The sequence below is a fragment of the Nannobrachium achirus genome (genome assembly GCF_963921795.1).
Source record: "Nannobrachium achirus genome assembly, chromosome: 12".
Taxonomy (NCBI): Eukaryota; Metazoa; Chordata; class Actinopteri; order Myctophiformes; family Myctophidae; genus Nannobrachium; species Nannobrachium achirus.
The window spans coordinates 58,626,349-58,642,087 of record NC_137832.1 but is presented as its reverse complement, the minus strand read 5'-3'; the positions used below and the strand labels follow the sequence as shown (position 1 = coordinate 58,642,087).

Genomic DNA, 15,739 nt, shown 5'->3' with positions numbered 1-15,739 from the left:
ATGAAGGCCATGGCCGCTGTTGCCCCTCAGTTTGGCCTTGAGCCCCTCAAACCAATGCCATACCATGAGGCCACAGTGGCCTTAATGCCCCAGCTGACTGTAGCACTTTCTCCTCTGTCTCTTTCTTGTCATTATGTTGACAGTAGACACCAGTGTCCCTTTCTTGTCATGTAGACACCTGCGTCTTTTGTTGAGATTCTGAAATCTTAACTCCCCGCGTCCCCATGCATCTACAAACCAATCCAGTGACTTTGATTGGTGCAGGGTTGAGCATGGATCAGATTGTAAATACCATAATTTATCTATTTCACTGCAGATTCGTGCCCTCAAAAAATGGACAACACCAAAGGCCAAGTGGCCTTGCCCCTAAAATGACAAAATTCCAGGCCTGGTGAAAACGTTTTGGTTTCCAGAGCCGTCGATTACTTCTTTCAAGGCTATATCTACTGTATAGTACTGTATAGTCTCTCCATGTCTCTACAAGCCATGCATGATGATCCTGGCACCTTTATGCCATAAAAATGTAGCCTGGTTAATAAACCAGACCGCACAACACCACCCTGTGAAACAAAGTGTGTGATAGAGTCTGGTTTATTAACCAGGCAAATAAAATGGATATTAGATGGAACTCTTCACTCTCCTACACACACATACACACAATGCTCCCTGCTGGCACAAATGTATATAGCCTGCAAATGTACACACATTGAACTTTAGTACAATCCTTGTATCGTAGAGCTACCAAGTCATGACACGTTCAACAAATATTATTTGTCAGCTGCTCCTGTTCTCTGCATGACAGAATGTGGAATCAGGATTCTTTTCTCTCCAGTCACTCGCATCATTGTGAAACAGATCTCAAAAACACGTGAACTCTGACAATATATTTAGTTTAAAACAGAGAATGTTGATTTGGGGGATATAAAATGGTTCTATTCATGACATATTAATCTAATTGGTGCCCTTTTAACGTCACAGAATCAAAAAAGGTCAGGAATAAAGCCAAATAAAACCTCATAACTGAAACATTTTGTGGCCAAATCCAAACCTGTAATTTGTAAAACAGAAAGACAGTCCAACACACACACACACACACACACACACACACACACACACACACACACACACACACACACACACACACACACACACACACACACACACACACACACACACGTTAGATGGACAACCTTTCTGTAGAGCAGGGGTTCCCAGACCTCTTAGCCTGTGACCCAAACTAGGTAAAATAGCAGATCTACAAGCTCACACGTCACTTCTTGTTGTGTTGCGTTGAGAGCTTGTAAATCGTCTATTTTCCACAACTTCTTATTTAATATTTTTATTTTATTTATGTAATTCCTTAATTGTGTTTGCTTGTTTGTTTGAAAATGTATACAATTCTTGCTTTTTTAAAATGTATTTCTAAACATAAAATTACATATTTTAAAAGGCTTTCTATCTTTTGAAATATATATTATATATTTGGTAGGAAAAGAAAATTAGGAAATATCTGACACTGGATTGTAAATGTAAATGTTAAATACCTCCAGAAGGTGGCAGTAATGCAACACCAGTTTGCAAGTTGCCTTTCAAATCCATAGAAGCAAGGACAAGAAGACATCCTGTTTACGTCTGAACTTCCTTGTTTACGTCACCACCACAAGTGAAGAGTGAGATTTGCACGTGTAGCTTCTTTTACAGAAACAAACACTGCCTTTCTTCAGTCATTTACCATTTTATACATTGATTTAAAAGATGCCGAAAGTCAAAGCAGAAAAGAAAAGTAGACAACACCAGGAAGCGAAGAAGCAAGGTAACGTTTTATACTAAACTACTAGCTCCGATAACCTACTAGCTCCTTTCGGAACCCCTCACTCCACTGCTACAGCTGCTCTACCAACAACAAGGCTTTAACACAGTGGTTCTCAAAGTGGGTTCCTTTAGAATTTGACCCATACAAGTATGTAACTCTGACATTGTGTACACTGCTTTACACACACTAAAGACAGCTGGTCCATATCATTTGTTTCATATTCATAATGTCTGTATTCAATCCATCAGCATAAAAATAACACAATACCACATGTTTCATCAACAAATACTACAATAAATACTAGCATCCTTTAAAATTGCCCTGAAAAACCACTTACAGGCAGCAGCCTTTCGCAACTGGTAAAAACAAACATAGCCCAGCCTTTTTTCCCTCTTTGTATTTACCTACTGTATGTTTTTATTATTAAATTGTTTTCCCCTTTTTTCCTGACTATATCTACTGCATATACTTTGTTCTATCTGTCTGTCATTCAATGTTATATGAGATACTTAAATGGTTTCCTATGGAAATAAACTTAGTCTTTTCTAGAATCTCCTTTTAGTAGACCTTGTACCAGTGAACTGTACCGTCACGAAACTGTACTTTTTCCTATGCAAACTTCTAAATAAAGTCTTCAATCAATCAATACACCAGTAAGACTCCCTAATAATAATATGTACAAAGCAGTGGTGTAAACTTAACAAATTACATTTACTTAAGTACTGTTCTGAGGTACTTTTACTTTACTAGAGTATTCCCAATTTTCAATACTTTTACTTATGCTTCACTACATCTCATAGGGAAATATTGTACTTTTACTCTGCTACATTTATTTGGAAACTTGAGTTACTACGGTAGATACTTAGCAGATATAAACGATTGTATTATAAAGCATACATTAAAGCGTCCCATCATGACACTTTGTGAGCCTGTAGATCGACTATTTTCAAACATTTGGAACTTTTACTTTTGGTACTTTAAGTAGGCCTACATTTTGATGCCAACACTTAATACTCAAGTTCAACACTTAATACAACACTAAAGTACATTTTAAATTCCTGACTTCTACTTGTAACAGAGTATTTCTAATATTGTAGTATTGATACTTTTACCTAAAGGGATATTCCACTTTCAAAATAACTTTTGGTCATTTTATCGTCTAATCAGGCTTTTGAGAACACCCAGGTCAGTTTTTTTAATTTCTTCATTGAGTATTTAGATATTTGATAATTTCCCCCCATTTTCCCACTTCCAGGACCTTCCTATACAAAACCATTATAACTTCAAACTCCATTTTAACCATGATAGAATCAAAGAAGAAAACAACTTTCCTTTTTTTCTGGTGACTCCTGAGACCCTCCGAATACGTGAGCAGGCAGTGTTTTTTCGATAACATTTTTCATTGATTTCTATAAATTGTTTGGGGAAATGAAAATTATTAAATACAATAAAAGATTATATAAAATAAATGAAAAAAGTTATCAAAAGAACACGGCCTGCAGTGCTTACGTATTCGGAGTGTGTCAGGAGTCATCAGAAAAAAGGACAGGTGTTTTCATTGAATCTATCATGGTTAAAATGGAGTTTGAAGTTATACTTGGTTTGTAAAGGAAGGTCCTGGAAGTGGGAAAATTAATATCAAATATCTAAATACTGAATGAAGAAATTCAAAAACTGTCCTGGGTGTTCCCAAAAGCCTGATTAGACGATAAAATGACCAAAAGTTATTTTGAAAGTGGAATATCCGTTTAAGTACTTACTTAAAGGGATATTTCACTTTCAAAAAACTTTTGGTAATTTTATCATCTAATCTGGCTTTTATGAATACCCTGAACAGTTTTTAATTAGCTCGATTGAATATTTAGATATTTGATGTAAATGTTACCAGGCCCAGGGCCTCTCCCCACACACACCCATTGTAACTTCAAACTTCATTTCAACCATGATAGATTCATTAAAAACACCCATTATTTTTTCTGGTGACTCATACTACCCTCCTAATATGTGAGCAGGCCGTGTTTTTTCGAAAACCTTTTTCATTTATTATTATTATAATTTTTTTTTTGTATTTCATTTTTTCCATTTTCCCAAATAATTATTAAAAATAAATGAAAAAAGTTATCGAAAAAACACGGCCTGCTCACGTATTAGGAGGGTAAAATGAGTCACCAGAAAAAATTATGGGTGTTTTTAATGAATCTATCATGGTTAAAATGAAGTTTGAAGTTACAATGGGTGTGTATGTGGAGAGGGGCCCTTCCACTGCTCCCTGTTGAAAGTGGCATATCCCTTTAAGCATGTGAGTACTTTTTTCCACCACTGGTACAAAGGATAAAAATCACACCCGTGTGAACTGAGCGGTGGTCGTGGAGGCTGCGCAACAGCAAAACAAATATATACTGTATATATTGTGTGTGTGTGTGTGTGTGTGTGTGTGTGTGTGTGTGTGTGTGTGTGTGTGTGGGGCCTGGCCTGGCCTGGCCTGAACAACAGCGCCCCTCCCTTAACATGTGTGGTCACAAAAGGTACTGTAGGCTACATACAGATACGCATACATACAGACAGACAGACAGACAGACCCACACACACGGCCACGTATAGGAGCGTTGTGACCACCGCTCAAAAAGCAGCAGTGAATGGACCCCTCCTTTCTATGGGAAAATGCATTTACCCCCCCTTGTGGTCTCCTGATAGATGTTTTTTCAGGCTAGTTTTGAAAGAATCCAGTGATTTACATGTTTTAACGGATGAGAGTATTAGAATGAGAATTTCCCCACGTTTGATCTGCTAGTATTTCCATGGGACAACTTTGTATAGACTGGTTCTTATGTTGTTAATGTTCTCTTGGGGATTATTTAAGACTTTGCTCATATGTTATGTTATTATTTTTGTTTAAATTACTACACCTGTGTCTAATAGTCCATGTCTGTGTTGCAGGGATCATGTTTAACACTGGCATTGGCCAGCACATCCTCAAGAATCCACTGGTTGTCAACTCAATTATAGAGAAGGTCGGTGTGTTCTCCATTCTTGATGTGTTTGTGAGGCATGAAACTAGGGATGGGACGATAAGCGATATTATCGTTTGTTGCGACTCACGATAATCATATTGTGGAGATTTAATTCATCGTGAAATCGTCCTCTGTCATGCACTGGGATCAATTCACCTTTTATTTGCTAAGCTTCAGATCCAGTACCATTTTAAACCCTTCTATTGGTAAAACGTACTTATAATATATGTACTTGATACAGTCTTTTTTTTTCACTCTCTACCAAATTTCTTAGCCAAAAAACTGCCGATCTACAAGCTCACAACGTGTCGCATTGCGTAGCGACGTAGCGTTGTGAGCTGCTATTTTTTGGCAAATGTTCCGCCTCAAGATAATGTGAATTCTTTGGGTCACAATTATCGTGATATGACATTTTTATATTGTCCCATCCCTACATAAAACCACATCGACTTCTTGCATTTCAGACATCTTGAGTTAGGCTTATTTGAGTATAATTTGTGGTGGAGTTACTGATACTAGTATAGGAAATGCTGCCGATAATGCCTAAAACTCTGGTATCGGTATCAGCGAGTGTACCAGGTGACAAATATCATTTACAGTAATCAATTATTTTGATTTTAATTTGAATGCTTGTACTATTTACATTATTATTTTACTAACTTGTAGCTGCACACTTTAGAATTCCTAGATCAGTGGTTCTCTAAAAGTTTTTAAATTTCAAGGACTCCCATAACTCATAACTAAGGGCGTACAAATGCAACCAAATTGACCCATTTGGTTCCAATTGGACACAGAGTTACAGACCTGTAAGGGTCCAGTTGGACCCCACTCAAAGAACCCTTTAGAGTCCCTGGACCCCACTTTGAGAATTAATCGTCTAGATTTGTTTTTTTAATTTATTACGCATTATTAACGGATCGGTACTCGGTATTGCCCGAAACACAAGTTAAGGGTATCAGCAGGGAAACAATTGTATTGTTAGATCTCTTAATTATTTGTGGTGTTGTTCACAGGCCGCTCTCCGGCCAACAGATGTGTGTCTGGAGGTTGGACCTGGTACTGGCAACATGACAGTTAAGCTGTTGGAGAAAGTTAAGAAGGTGAACATTTTTCTTAAAAACAAAAAGACAACATCTTCGAACGTCCACAGTTCTTATCTGTCACAATGTAGTCCCACTGTAAATATTTATTTTAGCTAATTTAGTTTTGTTATATTTAGGTGGTGGCTTGTGAGTTGGACACCAGACTGGTAGCTGAGCTTCAGAAGAGAGTACAGTGCACGTGGGTATTTTATTTTATTATTCAGGGTCATATGATTTATGTTATCACTATATATGTATATGTCACAGTGTTTCTGAGATTGTTTGTCTCCCAACAGACCCATGCAGGCTAAACTGCAGATATTAGTAGGCGACGTATTGAAAACGGATCTGCCATTCTTTGACATCTGTGTTGCCAATTTACCTTACCAGGTACAGTTTACCAAGTGAAACACTGCTCCTGTTTCTTTGTAGATGATGTCTTGATATATGGTATAATATAAAAATATTTCTTGTGCAGATTTCATCACCGTTTGTTTTCAAGCTACTTCTACACAGACCGTTTTTCCGGTAAGAAATCTACAGAGGCTGGACAAGACTATTGAATGAAGTACTGATCTTTGGTGCCGTTTAGATGACAGGTCTCTAGGCAAAACGAATAAACAAATAAATTGTCGGATGTGCTGTCCGTTTAGACGGCAACAGCGTTATCGGGGGTTGAAAACACAACAAAGTGGAAATCACTTCTCATCTCCATGTGAAAGGGGAAAATGGGGGAATCCGCTAAATGTGTGATGTCATGTCATTGGCTCAGCCCAAAATGAGTTCCACATCCTTGGTCTAAACGCAGAATAAAAATCACACCCGTGTGAAGTGGAGCTGTGTGTGTGTGTGTGTGTGTGTGTGTGTGTGTGTGTGTGTGTGTGTGTGTGTGTGTGTGTGTGTGTGTGTGTGTGTGTGTGTGTGTGTGTGTGTGTGTGTGTGTGTGTGTGTGTGTGTGTGTGTGTGTGTGTGTGTGTGTGTGTGTGTGTGTGTGTGTGTGTGTGGATCATGTGTACCGATTTTTGTGACATTTGAAGAAAATATGTAGGAAAAGGAGCAAAAAGTGTGTTTTGGAGAAAATTCAAGATGGCGGAAAATCTATCATGGCGCAAATGGGCGTGGCCTATATGGGGAGATGCGTCATGACCCAAGGAATCCAGGGAAAAAATATTTTTAATTTTCCGACCTACGGTTCAAGAGTTACAGGCCAAAACGTAAAGTGGGGTGTTATGGCGCCACCATGCGGCCAAATGACACAATTATTTTTTATTTAATCCTTGAAATCATTATGAACCTCCTCTCCAAGTCTTGAAACTCTAGCCCCTATGGTTTGCGAGAGACAAATAATTGAATGTGAGTTTTTGCGATTCCCATTATAAGTCAATGGGGAAAATTAATTCACTAATAAATTAATATCAATTAAACTATTGAACCTTTCTCTTAGCAAGTTACTAGCCCACGATTCCAGAGTAAGCCTGTCGATTTGACATATGGCGCGAGTGTGTGGTGGCAAAACTGTGGGACTAGTAGCGTGCCGAAGTTTAGGAAGTTCAGGCTACATACACACACACAGACAGACAGACAGACAGACCCACACGGCCACGTATAGGGAGCCTGTGCTTCACACAGCTCCAAAAAGTGAACGCAACAGGACTTTGCTGTTTTCCTTAGAGACCGTCCTCGGTTTAAATTAAATGAAAGGAACAACTATTGACATGACATGCAGGCCTCATTTGGTACAACAAGACAATGCAGTTTCTATTTGTTTTTCAGGTGTGCAGTGTTGATGTTTCAGAGGGAGTTTGCCATGCGACTAGTTGCCAAGCCGGGAGACAAACTGTACTGTCGATTATCTATTAACACACAGCTTCTGGCCCGTGTTGACCACCTCATGAAGGTCAGTAGAACTGTTAGATACTGGTTATTTTAGCCACTTTGGCCTGACTGTGAGTTGAGTTGAGGTTTGTGTCTTAAAATGGATGTTTTTCTTCTGTTCAGGTGGGGAAGAATAATTTCCGACCTCCTCCCAAAGTGGAGTCAAGTGTCGTCAGAATAGAACCAAAGAATCCTCCTCCTCCAATCAACTTTCAGGTGAACCTTTATTTCCTGGCTTAGTAGCTATTAGTGACACAATTGTATGAAAACTAAAAACTGATTTCTTTCTAGAAGGGAAGATGTTTCAAAGAGCATCTGTTGTGGTACTGTGTACAAACACAGTCAGTACTTTTATATAATTTGCATCAAATTATATATTGGAAGACCTCTTTAATTCAAACGTTGGCATTTATAATTAGTTCATCTTCTGAAAATGGAAAAATGCTTGCTTGTTGTAGCATGGATTGCATTCTGGATATTTAGCAAATGATCATGATCAGTAAAAATGTCAGTGTCTGCATTCGATTCCATTTAGACTTTCTTTTGGACACAATCTCCAAGGGAATCTGTGTATGTAATTCCCTCATAAAATAGCTGCCAAAGCAAGAGGGTTTTAGTTCACATTCGATATGTACTGTAAGTGAAGCAAGGGAATGTAGTCTGCATCAATGCTTTCAGTCACTCATCAAGGTAACACTTGGTTTTATAGGTTGCGAGGGCCTAACCCAACTTCAGTTGATCTCTCACCTTTCTTCACTATTATTTAATCATTAAAAGTAAAAAAGAAAATGTAACCAATACATTGTGAAATGGTTGTTATGCTGTTTACACTGTTTGTCATTTGAAGAGTGTTTGATTTCATTTCAATAATATTTTTTTAGTTTTTGTGGCATTCCTAAGCCAATAATTTGATAATAAAAAATGTACCCCCCATTGATTCCGGATGCGGATGGAGACCAAGTGCCATTTGGGTCTCCATCCGGAATCAATGGACCTACAAAGAGTCTCCTCAACTTTTTGGCTCATGCGACAAAAACTAAATAATGATTGAAATGTCTCCATGGAGTGAGTAATCAATAGAAAAGGGCATTGTGGGGCTGAACTACTCCTTTAAGTGGTTAACTTGCTGAGGACCATACAGGTTCACTTATTGTACAGCTGAATCACAGGCCAGCTCAGTACAGATAGAGATATTAATATTTTTTTCTCTCCCCCCCCCCCCCCCCCCCCTCTCTCTCTTCCCCACCAACAGGAGTGGGACGGCCTTGTGAGAATCGCCTTTGTGAGAAAAAACAAAACGCTCAACGCAGCGTTCAAGTAAGAATTTGTCTGAAGTTGTCACACATCCCAAATACCAGCCACATGGAGGGTAGAAACTTAGGATTGTGTTTGACTTTTGCAGATCTACTGCAGTCGAACAGCTGTTGGAGAAGAACTATAGAATCTACTGTTCATTGCACAGCGTGGTAAGTAAACAAGGGACACCAAACACAGTTTTATTAACATCTCTTACATTAATTCTGCTCTATTTTATTTATACTTCTGGTAATTTGTAACATTTCTAAAATTCTATAATTGTTTTTATAATTACCAGGAAATCCCACCAGATTTCAGCATTACTCGGAAGATTGAGAGTGTTCTGCAGGAGTTAGACTTCAGTGAGAAGAGAGCTCGTTCAATGGACATTGATGACTTCATGGTGTAAGTGTCTGGAAGACAAATAACTCAGTTGATTTATTTTGAGGCAATATCATGTGATATGGATTTCTTTTATGTTCAGCCCCTCCTTTGGCCACATTAACCTGTTCATTACTGCAGCTACTTTCTATAAAGTCTAACTAAACAGTAACTTTATCTCATTTAACCTGATCAGAAGTCTGTAAATAACGTTATAACATGATCACAACATATTTTTGATTTCATATTATCCCGCACTCATGTCATTGTTTCTCCATTTCCAGACTTCTCCATGCATTCAACGCTGCTGGGATCCACTTCTCCTAGACGCTTCAGTCTGGAGGATGTTCAATTATAATACTGTAGATTGTGTATACAGTATATTAAACAATTATGATTTTATAGCTTATCCTCATATGGTCAGCTGGCTTTCTGAGTAGAAAGAACAGGACGACAGTGCTTTTTTGGTTGGTGAGCCCTTTGATCTTGTCACTGGACTTCTTCCAAACTGTTGGAAATTCTGTGGACTCCTGCCTGATTGGACCAGGACCTGTCTCACATACTGTATTGACCCCATCAATACTGCAATGTAAAAAGAAAAACAATGTAATAAAGGGAGCTCATATTGAGATTGTTGTAAATTGATGTGCAATGTCTTCTTTCATCATTGGCATGGGGTCAGTGTAGCCTGGTGGTGGACTTGTAGTAGGGCGACATATCTAACCTTTGAGCTAACAAAAGTAAAAAGTAGCAGATCTACAAGCCAATGGGATTCCTTGGGCCAAGGTGAAAATCATACAAGACAATTAACTGTTGGTTGCACAGATTCTTTTTTTTCTTTAAAGTCTGCTGGCATTTAGCACTGTAAGTAGTATGCATACAGCTAGATGAATAGGCATAGCTAACCTACCTCTTATTTTCTGTCTTGAGAACAACCAGAAGATTAGCCAAAATAGCCATAGACAATGCTTTAACTATGGAGAAAAATATTGCATAGGGCGGCTATATTTCTTTTAAAAAAAACATTTGTAACTCAAATATTTGCTTCTGGGTGGTCCCTGGAAAAACATATTTTGTGATGGGGGTCCCTGGCCAAATGCATGTAATGTTGGGGGTCCTTGACATGAAGAAGTTTGAGAACCACTGATTTAGAAGGATTTAGAAGACATTTATAGAATCGGGTCAAAAATATTCAAAGACTTGCACAAATGTCCACGATTTTTCAAAAATAGAGTGCTGTGAGCTAGTAGGCCTATATCTCTGCTATTTTTTATTAGTTAAAGCATAAAATAATGGTTAAAGTTGTTCAAATCTAAAGTGACAGATTTGCTTTCAGGTCTACAGTGTCACTCATCCGGCCACTAGACGGCACTATTGTCTTACTAGCAGAGAACACGAACTCTTCACTTCCTGGCGGGGTTCATTGATTGACGTCAAATTCAACCAATGAAAATCATGGCAGTGCGAAGCACTTCCTCTGTATTGGCCAATAGGAGTTATCGCCCCAATGTTTTCAAAAATACTAGTGGGCTTCCTTCCTGTGGACAACAACACTTGTTTCATTTCAAATTCAAGGTAAACACATTATCATTGTTTACATACGTAAATACACGTTATTAAAGTACATTTAATACAAAACATGCATGCGGCTCAGATTAAACGGATGCAAAAATAGAGTTGACGTTAGTCCAGAGATCAGAGAACTAGGGTATTTATCATTGAAGCGGTACATTATTCAGAATGGGGGTCCGCTCACTATCCCGACTATCCGCTGTTCCGACATGGTCGGCAGGTTAGTTACTTAGCGTCGGCAGGTTAGTTACTTAGCGTAAGGCAGGTTAGTTACTTAGCGTAAGGCAGGTTAGTTACTTAGCGTCGGCAGGTTAGTTACTGAGGTTAGGTTTAGGGTTGGGGGTAGAGTTAGGGTTATAGTTTTAGTGTCGGAATAACGGCCCGTCAGTCCTCGTCGCATGTGAATGAATTGTTGTCTAAAGTGTTGATGAATTAACCCAACATAGGCTATATTCTCTCATTTCTACCCATCCTTTGTTGTCAAGACATCTACTGTATTATTAGCTCCTTTCGGAACCCCTCACTCCACTGCTACGCAGCTCCGAGATGGGGTTCCTACTGGTAGCATGCCGGAATCCTGCGGCTGGATTGCCGATCCGCCGTTAGGGAACACTTCTTACCTTTGGTGAACACTCTATCCAAAAAGTGACGGGTCTCTGTTAATCTATAATCGTTTTACTTCTTTAAGGTGGAAGAAACTCGAAGCAAGGGGGTGAAATAAAGTTTTTATATCGCTCAGAAGGTCAGCCGGCTCTGTGTTTTTAGACATTACGGAAGTTGTGGCCGCATAGGGAAACATTACTGCCTCCCCTGGTCACGTGGTATATACACAAGTTACGTACAACGGGGAAAACACAGAGCCGGCTGACCTTCTGAGCGATATAAAAACTTTATTTCACCCCCTTGCTTCGAGTTTCTTCCACCTTAAAGAAGTAAAACGACTATAGATTAACAGAGACCCATCACTTTTTGGATAGAGTGTTCACCAAAGGTAAGAAGTGTTCGCTAACGGCGGATCGGCGATCCAGCCGCAGGATTCCGGCATGCTAGTAGGAACCCCATCTCGGAGCAGTGGAGTGAGGGGTTCCGAAAGGAGCTACTGTATTATATAATACTAGTAAGATAAAGCCTCGTGACGCGAGGTTACTAGTAGTAAGACGCCTCAGGGCGACATGCGACGTCGCGCCAATTCTTGGCCATCTGGCCAGTGATATATATCGGCCCAGTTTTCTATGAATGCAAGTTACCCATATATGGAGACATGATAGTCAACAATGTTATGTCCAAACTAGCCCTGAAACAGGAGTCAAAACTCAAAACATATATGGGCAGAATTGGGCACTACCAAATATGGGCATTCCCAGATATGTCCTTAATATTGATGACATTGGGACAGGGATCTCCATATTGGGCATATACCTATGTTAATTAGTAGGCTAAGGCCAAGCAGGGCCTGGTTTGATGCCTGGGGATCACCATATATGGGCACAAGCAGGGAATGCCCATACTGTATATGGACATTTTATTTATTCCTTTATTAATATATATCCATATACATATATGGACTTTATATTAACATTTTCGGTGAAGGTAGGGTGTAAATCACAGGTCCATTTGTACACAGACCTAATGATCGCTCTGTAAAGTTCCAATTTTGGTTTCTAACAGTAACTCTTAATTAATTTAGCTGGGGACCCCCTAGAAGCACTGGGTCTGGACCCATTTGTGAGTCGTGGACACATTTTTATGGGTCCTTAAAATTTTCTTCCAAAACAATGAATTTCATGAATAAAAAAATGCAATGATTTTTCCAATTAATTTCAGTAATAAATACAATATTTTTAAAATAAATTCCATAAATTAGAAGACAAATGTCTAAGAAGTAGTGAAAACAGCCGATCTAAAAGCTCACAACGGGGCGCGAAGTGACTCGTTGTGAGCTTGTAGATCTGCTGTTTTCATTAGTTTGGGTCCCGAGCAAACGTCTAATTTCTCTTTAAGGTTTGGGAACCACTGCCCTAGATTAGAACCCCCTCCAAAGACCCCTCTGAGTCCCTGGGCCCACTATGAGAACCACTGGTCTAATGTGTTTATGCTGCCTGGAAATCTGTGAGAGCGAAACAATTTGCTATGTTTTGTATGGTGATTGCAGCAGGGCTAGTATTTACTATTTGATGTCCATGTTCACTTCACAGATTAACCGCGGCTATTTGACATCATGGACCCATCAGATGACGTAGAACTCCCCGGCCCTCTGGCGACTGCATCCTCCAATGGATCTCTGCCCGATCAGGGTCCCAAAGAACAGAACCACTCGGCAACAGACTTATTAATGAGGTTCCCTTTAACAGACCTGCATTTATTGCTCATCGCTCATCTAGCCTATTGCATTTGCAAGGAAGTTGCATTAATGTGTTTTTCATTGAAGCTTATGTTATGTTTTTTTCTTCCAGGATAGAGAAGCAGATGTCAAACCAGTGTTTTGAGATGTTAGTGAAGGTGCATGCAGGTACGGGAAGAAGAAGTGTCATTTAAGATATAAGAAAGAATATTATTATTCCCTGAATGTGTGTGTGTGTGTGTGTGTGTGCGCGCGCATATTTGCATATTTCGCGTAATTGACAACTCTTTCGCATATTTTGCAAGTTTATGCAATTTCACAGCATAAAATCACATAAAAACCCTCATATTTCATCGCAAAACTTTTTATTTTTTGGTCTGCATAATCAATGATTTTAGTCCGCACAATGAAGGATTCAAAAGCCAAATATCTAGCAGCGCACACTTTTGATTCATTTTAATCATAAGAATAAATGGATTTACAACAATTTATGTATAACAAATAAGAATTCGTAAGTCAACAAATGACTCTTAACCATGTTAAAAAATCTCAACAGAAAACAACAGAAGAGCATGCAGTGTGCTGGACGCAGAGAGAGACTTGTGAGTGTCAGATGTCTCTGTCTAAAATGATTTTATTACTCGAATTTATGGCATACATTATTTACACATACCTTTTGTATTTCTCAGGCCTGTCCTTGTCAATCAGCTGGAAGAAGTAAAGACGGTGCATTTTTTCACGACCACTACACATCACAGGTAGGTCTCAATCTTGTAGATTTGTAAAAATAAGCTTTCCTCTCTATTTGAGTGTAATGCTCTGTGTGCTAGTTCCAGTAAGGGTGATGTTTGACATGATTTGTATGTTTCAGATCACAGATTTCGAACATCTTGGCAGAACATCTGTTAAAGGAGGATGATCCCGAGGGTCGGTGAGTAGTCTTGAGATAAGATATACCATATATTAAAAAATAATATTTTAAAGAGCAACCATAACGTCATATAATTGGTCCTCTCAGGCTGATTATAATATGCCAAAATGTCTATCTACTCACTCACTGTCTCATTCATGGGCTATGGACAGTTCAGAAATATGCCTACCAATAATGTCGATGAGGATTCCAAGCTAATAGAAACTACTGCCATTTTCTCCCTAGAAATAGAAGCAATTGTTCTATCTTGCATTCATAGAAAATTATGTTTGAGATTAGACTGAAGGACAGCCACAAAAACAGTCAAGAACATGGACGATAATCGACATTATCTTTTATCATGATTAAAAAACACTCACGATAATCGTATCGTGGAAATTGAACTTATTGTGTAATCGTCCTCCGTCATGCACTGGGATCAATTCACCTTTTATTTGCCGAGCTGCATACCTGGTACCATTTAAACCCTCTATAATTGGTAAAACGGACCTGGAAATAACATACTAAAAAGATAATAATCTCTACCAAATCTCTTTGCCAAAGAAATAACCGATCTACAAGCTCACAAGCCTGTGAGCTTATAGAGCTGCTATTTTTTGGCAAATGTTTCCACCCCAGGATAATGATGTTGGGGATATTTTGATTATCGCGATAATATCACAAATCGCAATTTCTTTGGTCACAATAATCGTGATATGAAATGTTCATATCGTCCCATCCCTAGCCACTACAATGTAAATATTATAGTAATTCTCAAAACCTTTTCTCCCCAACAGTCAACGTTACCTGGCTCGTGTTGAAGATATACAACGTATTCAGAAGGTAAGCAGTCTTCTCTGAGGGCTGTTTCGCTGCACCAGTGTTGCATTTATTGGAGTGTGTGTAAGTGTTTGTTTTAAAAGGTGATTTAATCTTTATCGACAGGAATCACAAGATCTTAATGAAAGAATCATAGAACTTCGGAAGCAGAGACTGGGTATGTCATCACCATTGAAATGCATGTTTTTAAATCACTACATGGTGAAGTTCTTTGTTAATTTACCTCTGAGGAGTGTATAAATTGAACTTTAAGGGGTCAATTTGATTACTTCAATTTATTTATTTTAGTACCCAATTATAGGGTGTAAATACAGTTAACGCGGCGAACGCGTTGTAGGCCTCCAGCGACATCAAAGAGTTTGACGCGTGGGCACTCGCTGAGTTAATTGGCATAATGACTGATTATTATTATTTTTTATTTTTTTCATTATTTCAAATGTATTCATTATGCCACTTAATTTCTCCCCACACTATTTTTTACAATTTCTCTGTTGTGTAACTGCTGTTGTACCTTACTCTGGCTCACCTGCCATTGAGGAGCCCCCAGTGGGAGGGTGTAGTAGTGCCTCTGTCTACTCCTCCCATTCAACACCCCCCGCCAACAGGCACAGGCGCTGC

General features: G+C 38.9%; 1 protein-coding gene across 1 annotated transcript; it reads left to right on the top strand.

Moving 5' to 3' along the window:
• Positions 1 to 1,669: 1,669 nt before the first annotated feature.
• On the top strand, positions 1,670 to 10,082 carry dimt1l (DIM1 dimethyladenosine transferase 1-like). Its single transcript, XM_080738199.1, has 12 exons — positions 1,670 to 1,813; positions 4,751 to 4,824; positions 5,838 to 5,924; positions 6,044 to 6,105; positions 6,203 to 6,296; positions 6,385 to 6,434; positions 7,680 to 7,803; positions 7,905 to 7,997; positions 9,034 to 9,098; positions 9,184 to 9,247; positions 9,376 to 9,482; positions 9,743 to 10,082. The coding sequence occupies exons 1-12, from the start codon at positions 1,756 to 1,758 to the stop codon at positions 9,783 to 9,785; spliced, it is 921 nt and encodes a 306-aa protein (XP_080594325.1). The 5' UTR covers positions 1,670 to 1,755; the 3' UTR covers positions 9,786 to 10,082.
• The last annotated feature ends 5,657 nt before the right edge of the window (positions 10,083 to 15,739 follow it).

Coding starts and splice junctions, on each gene's coding strand:
- dimt1l (XM_080738199.1), top strand. CDS start 1,756: ATGCCGAAAGTCAAAGCAGAAAAGAAAAGTAGACAACACCAGGAAGCG. Junction 4,825..5,837: donor TCAACTCAATTATAGAGAAG/GTCGGTGTGTTC, acceptor TGTTGTTCACAG/GCCGCTCTCCGGCCAACAGA. Junction 7,998..9,033: donor CTCCTCCAATCAACTTTCAG/GTGAACCTTTAT, acceptor CCCCACCAACAG/GAGTGGGACGGCCTTGTGAG.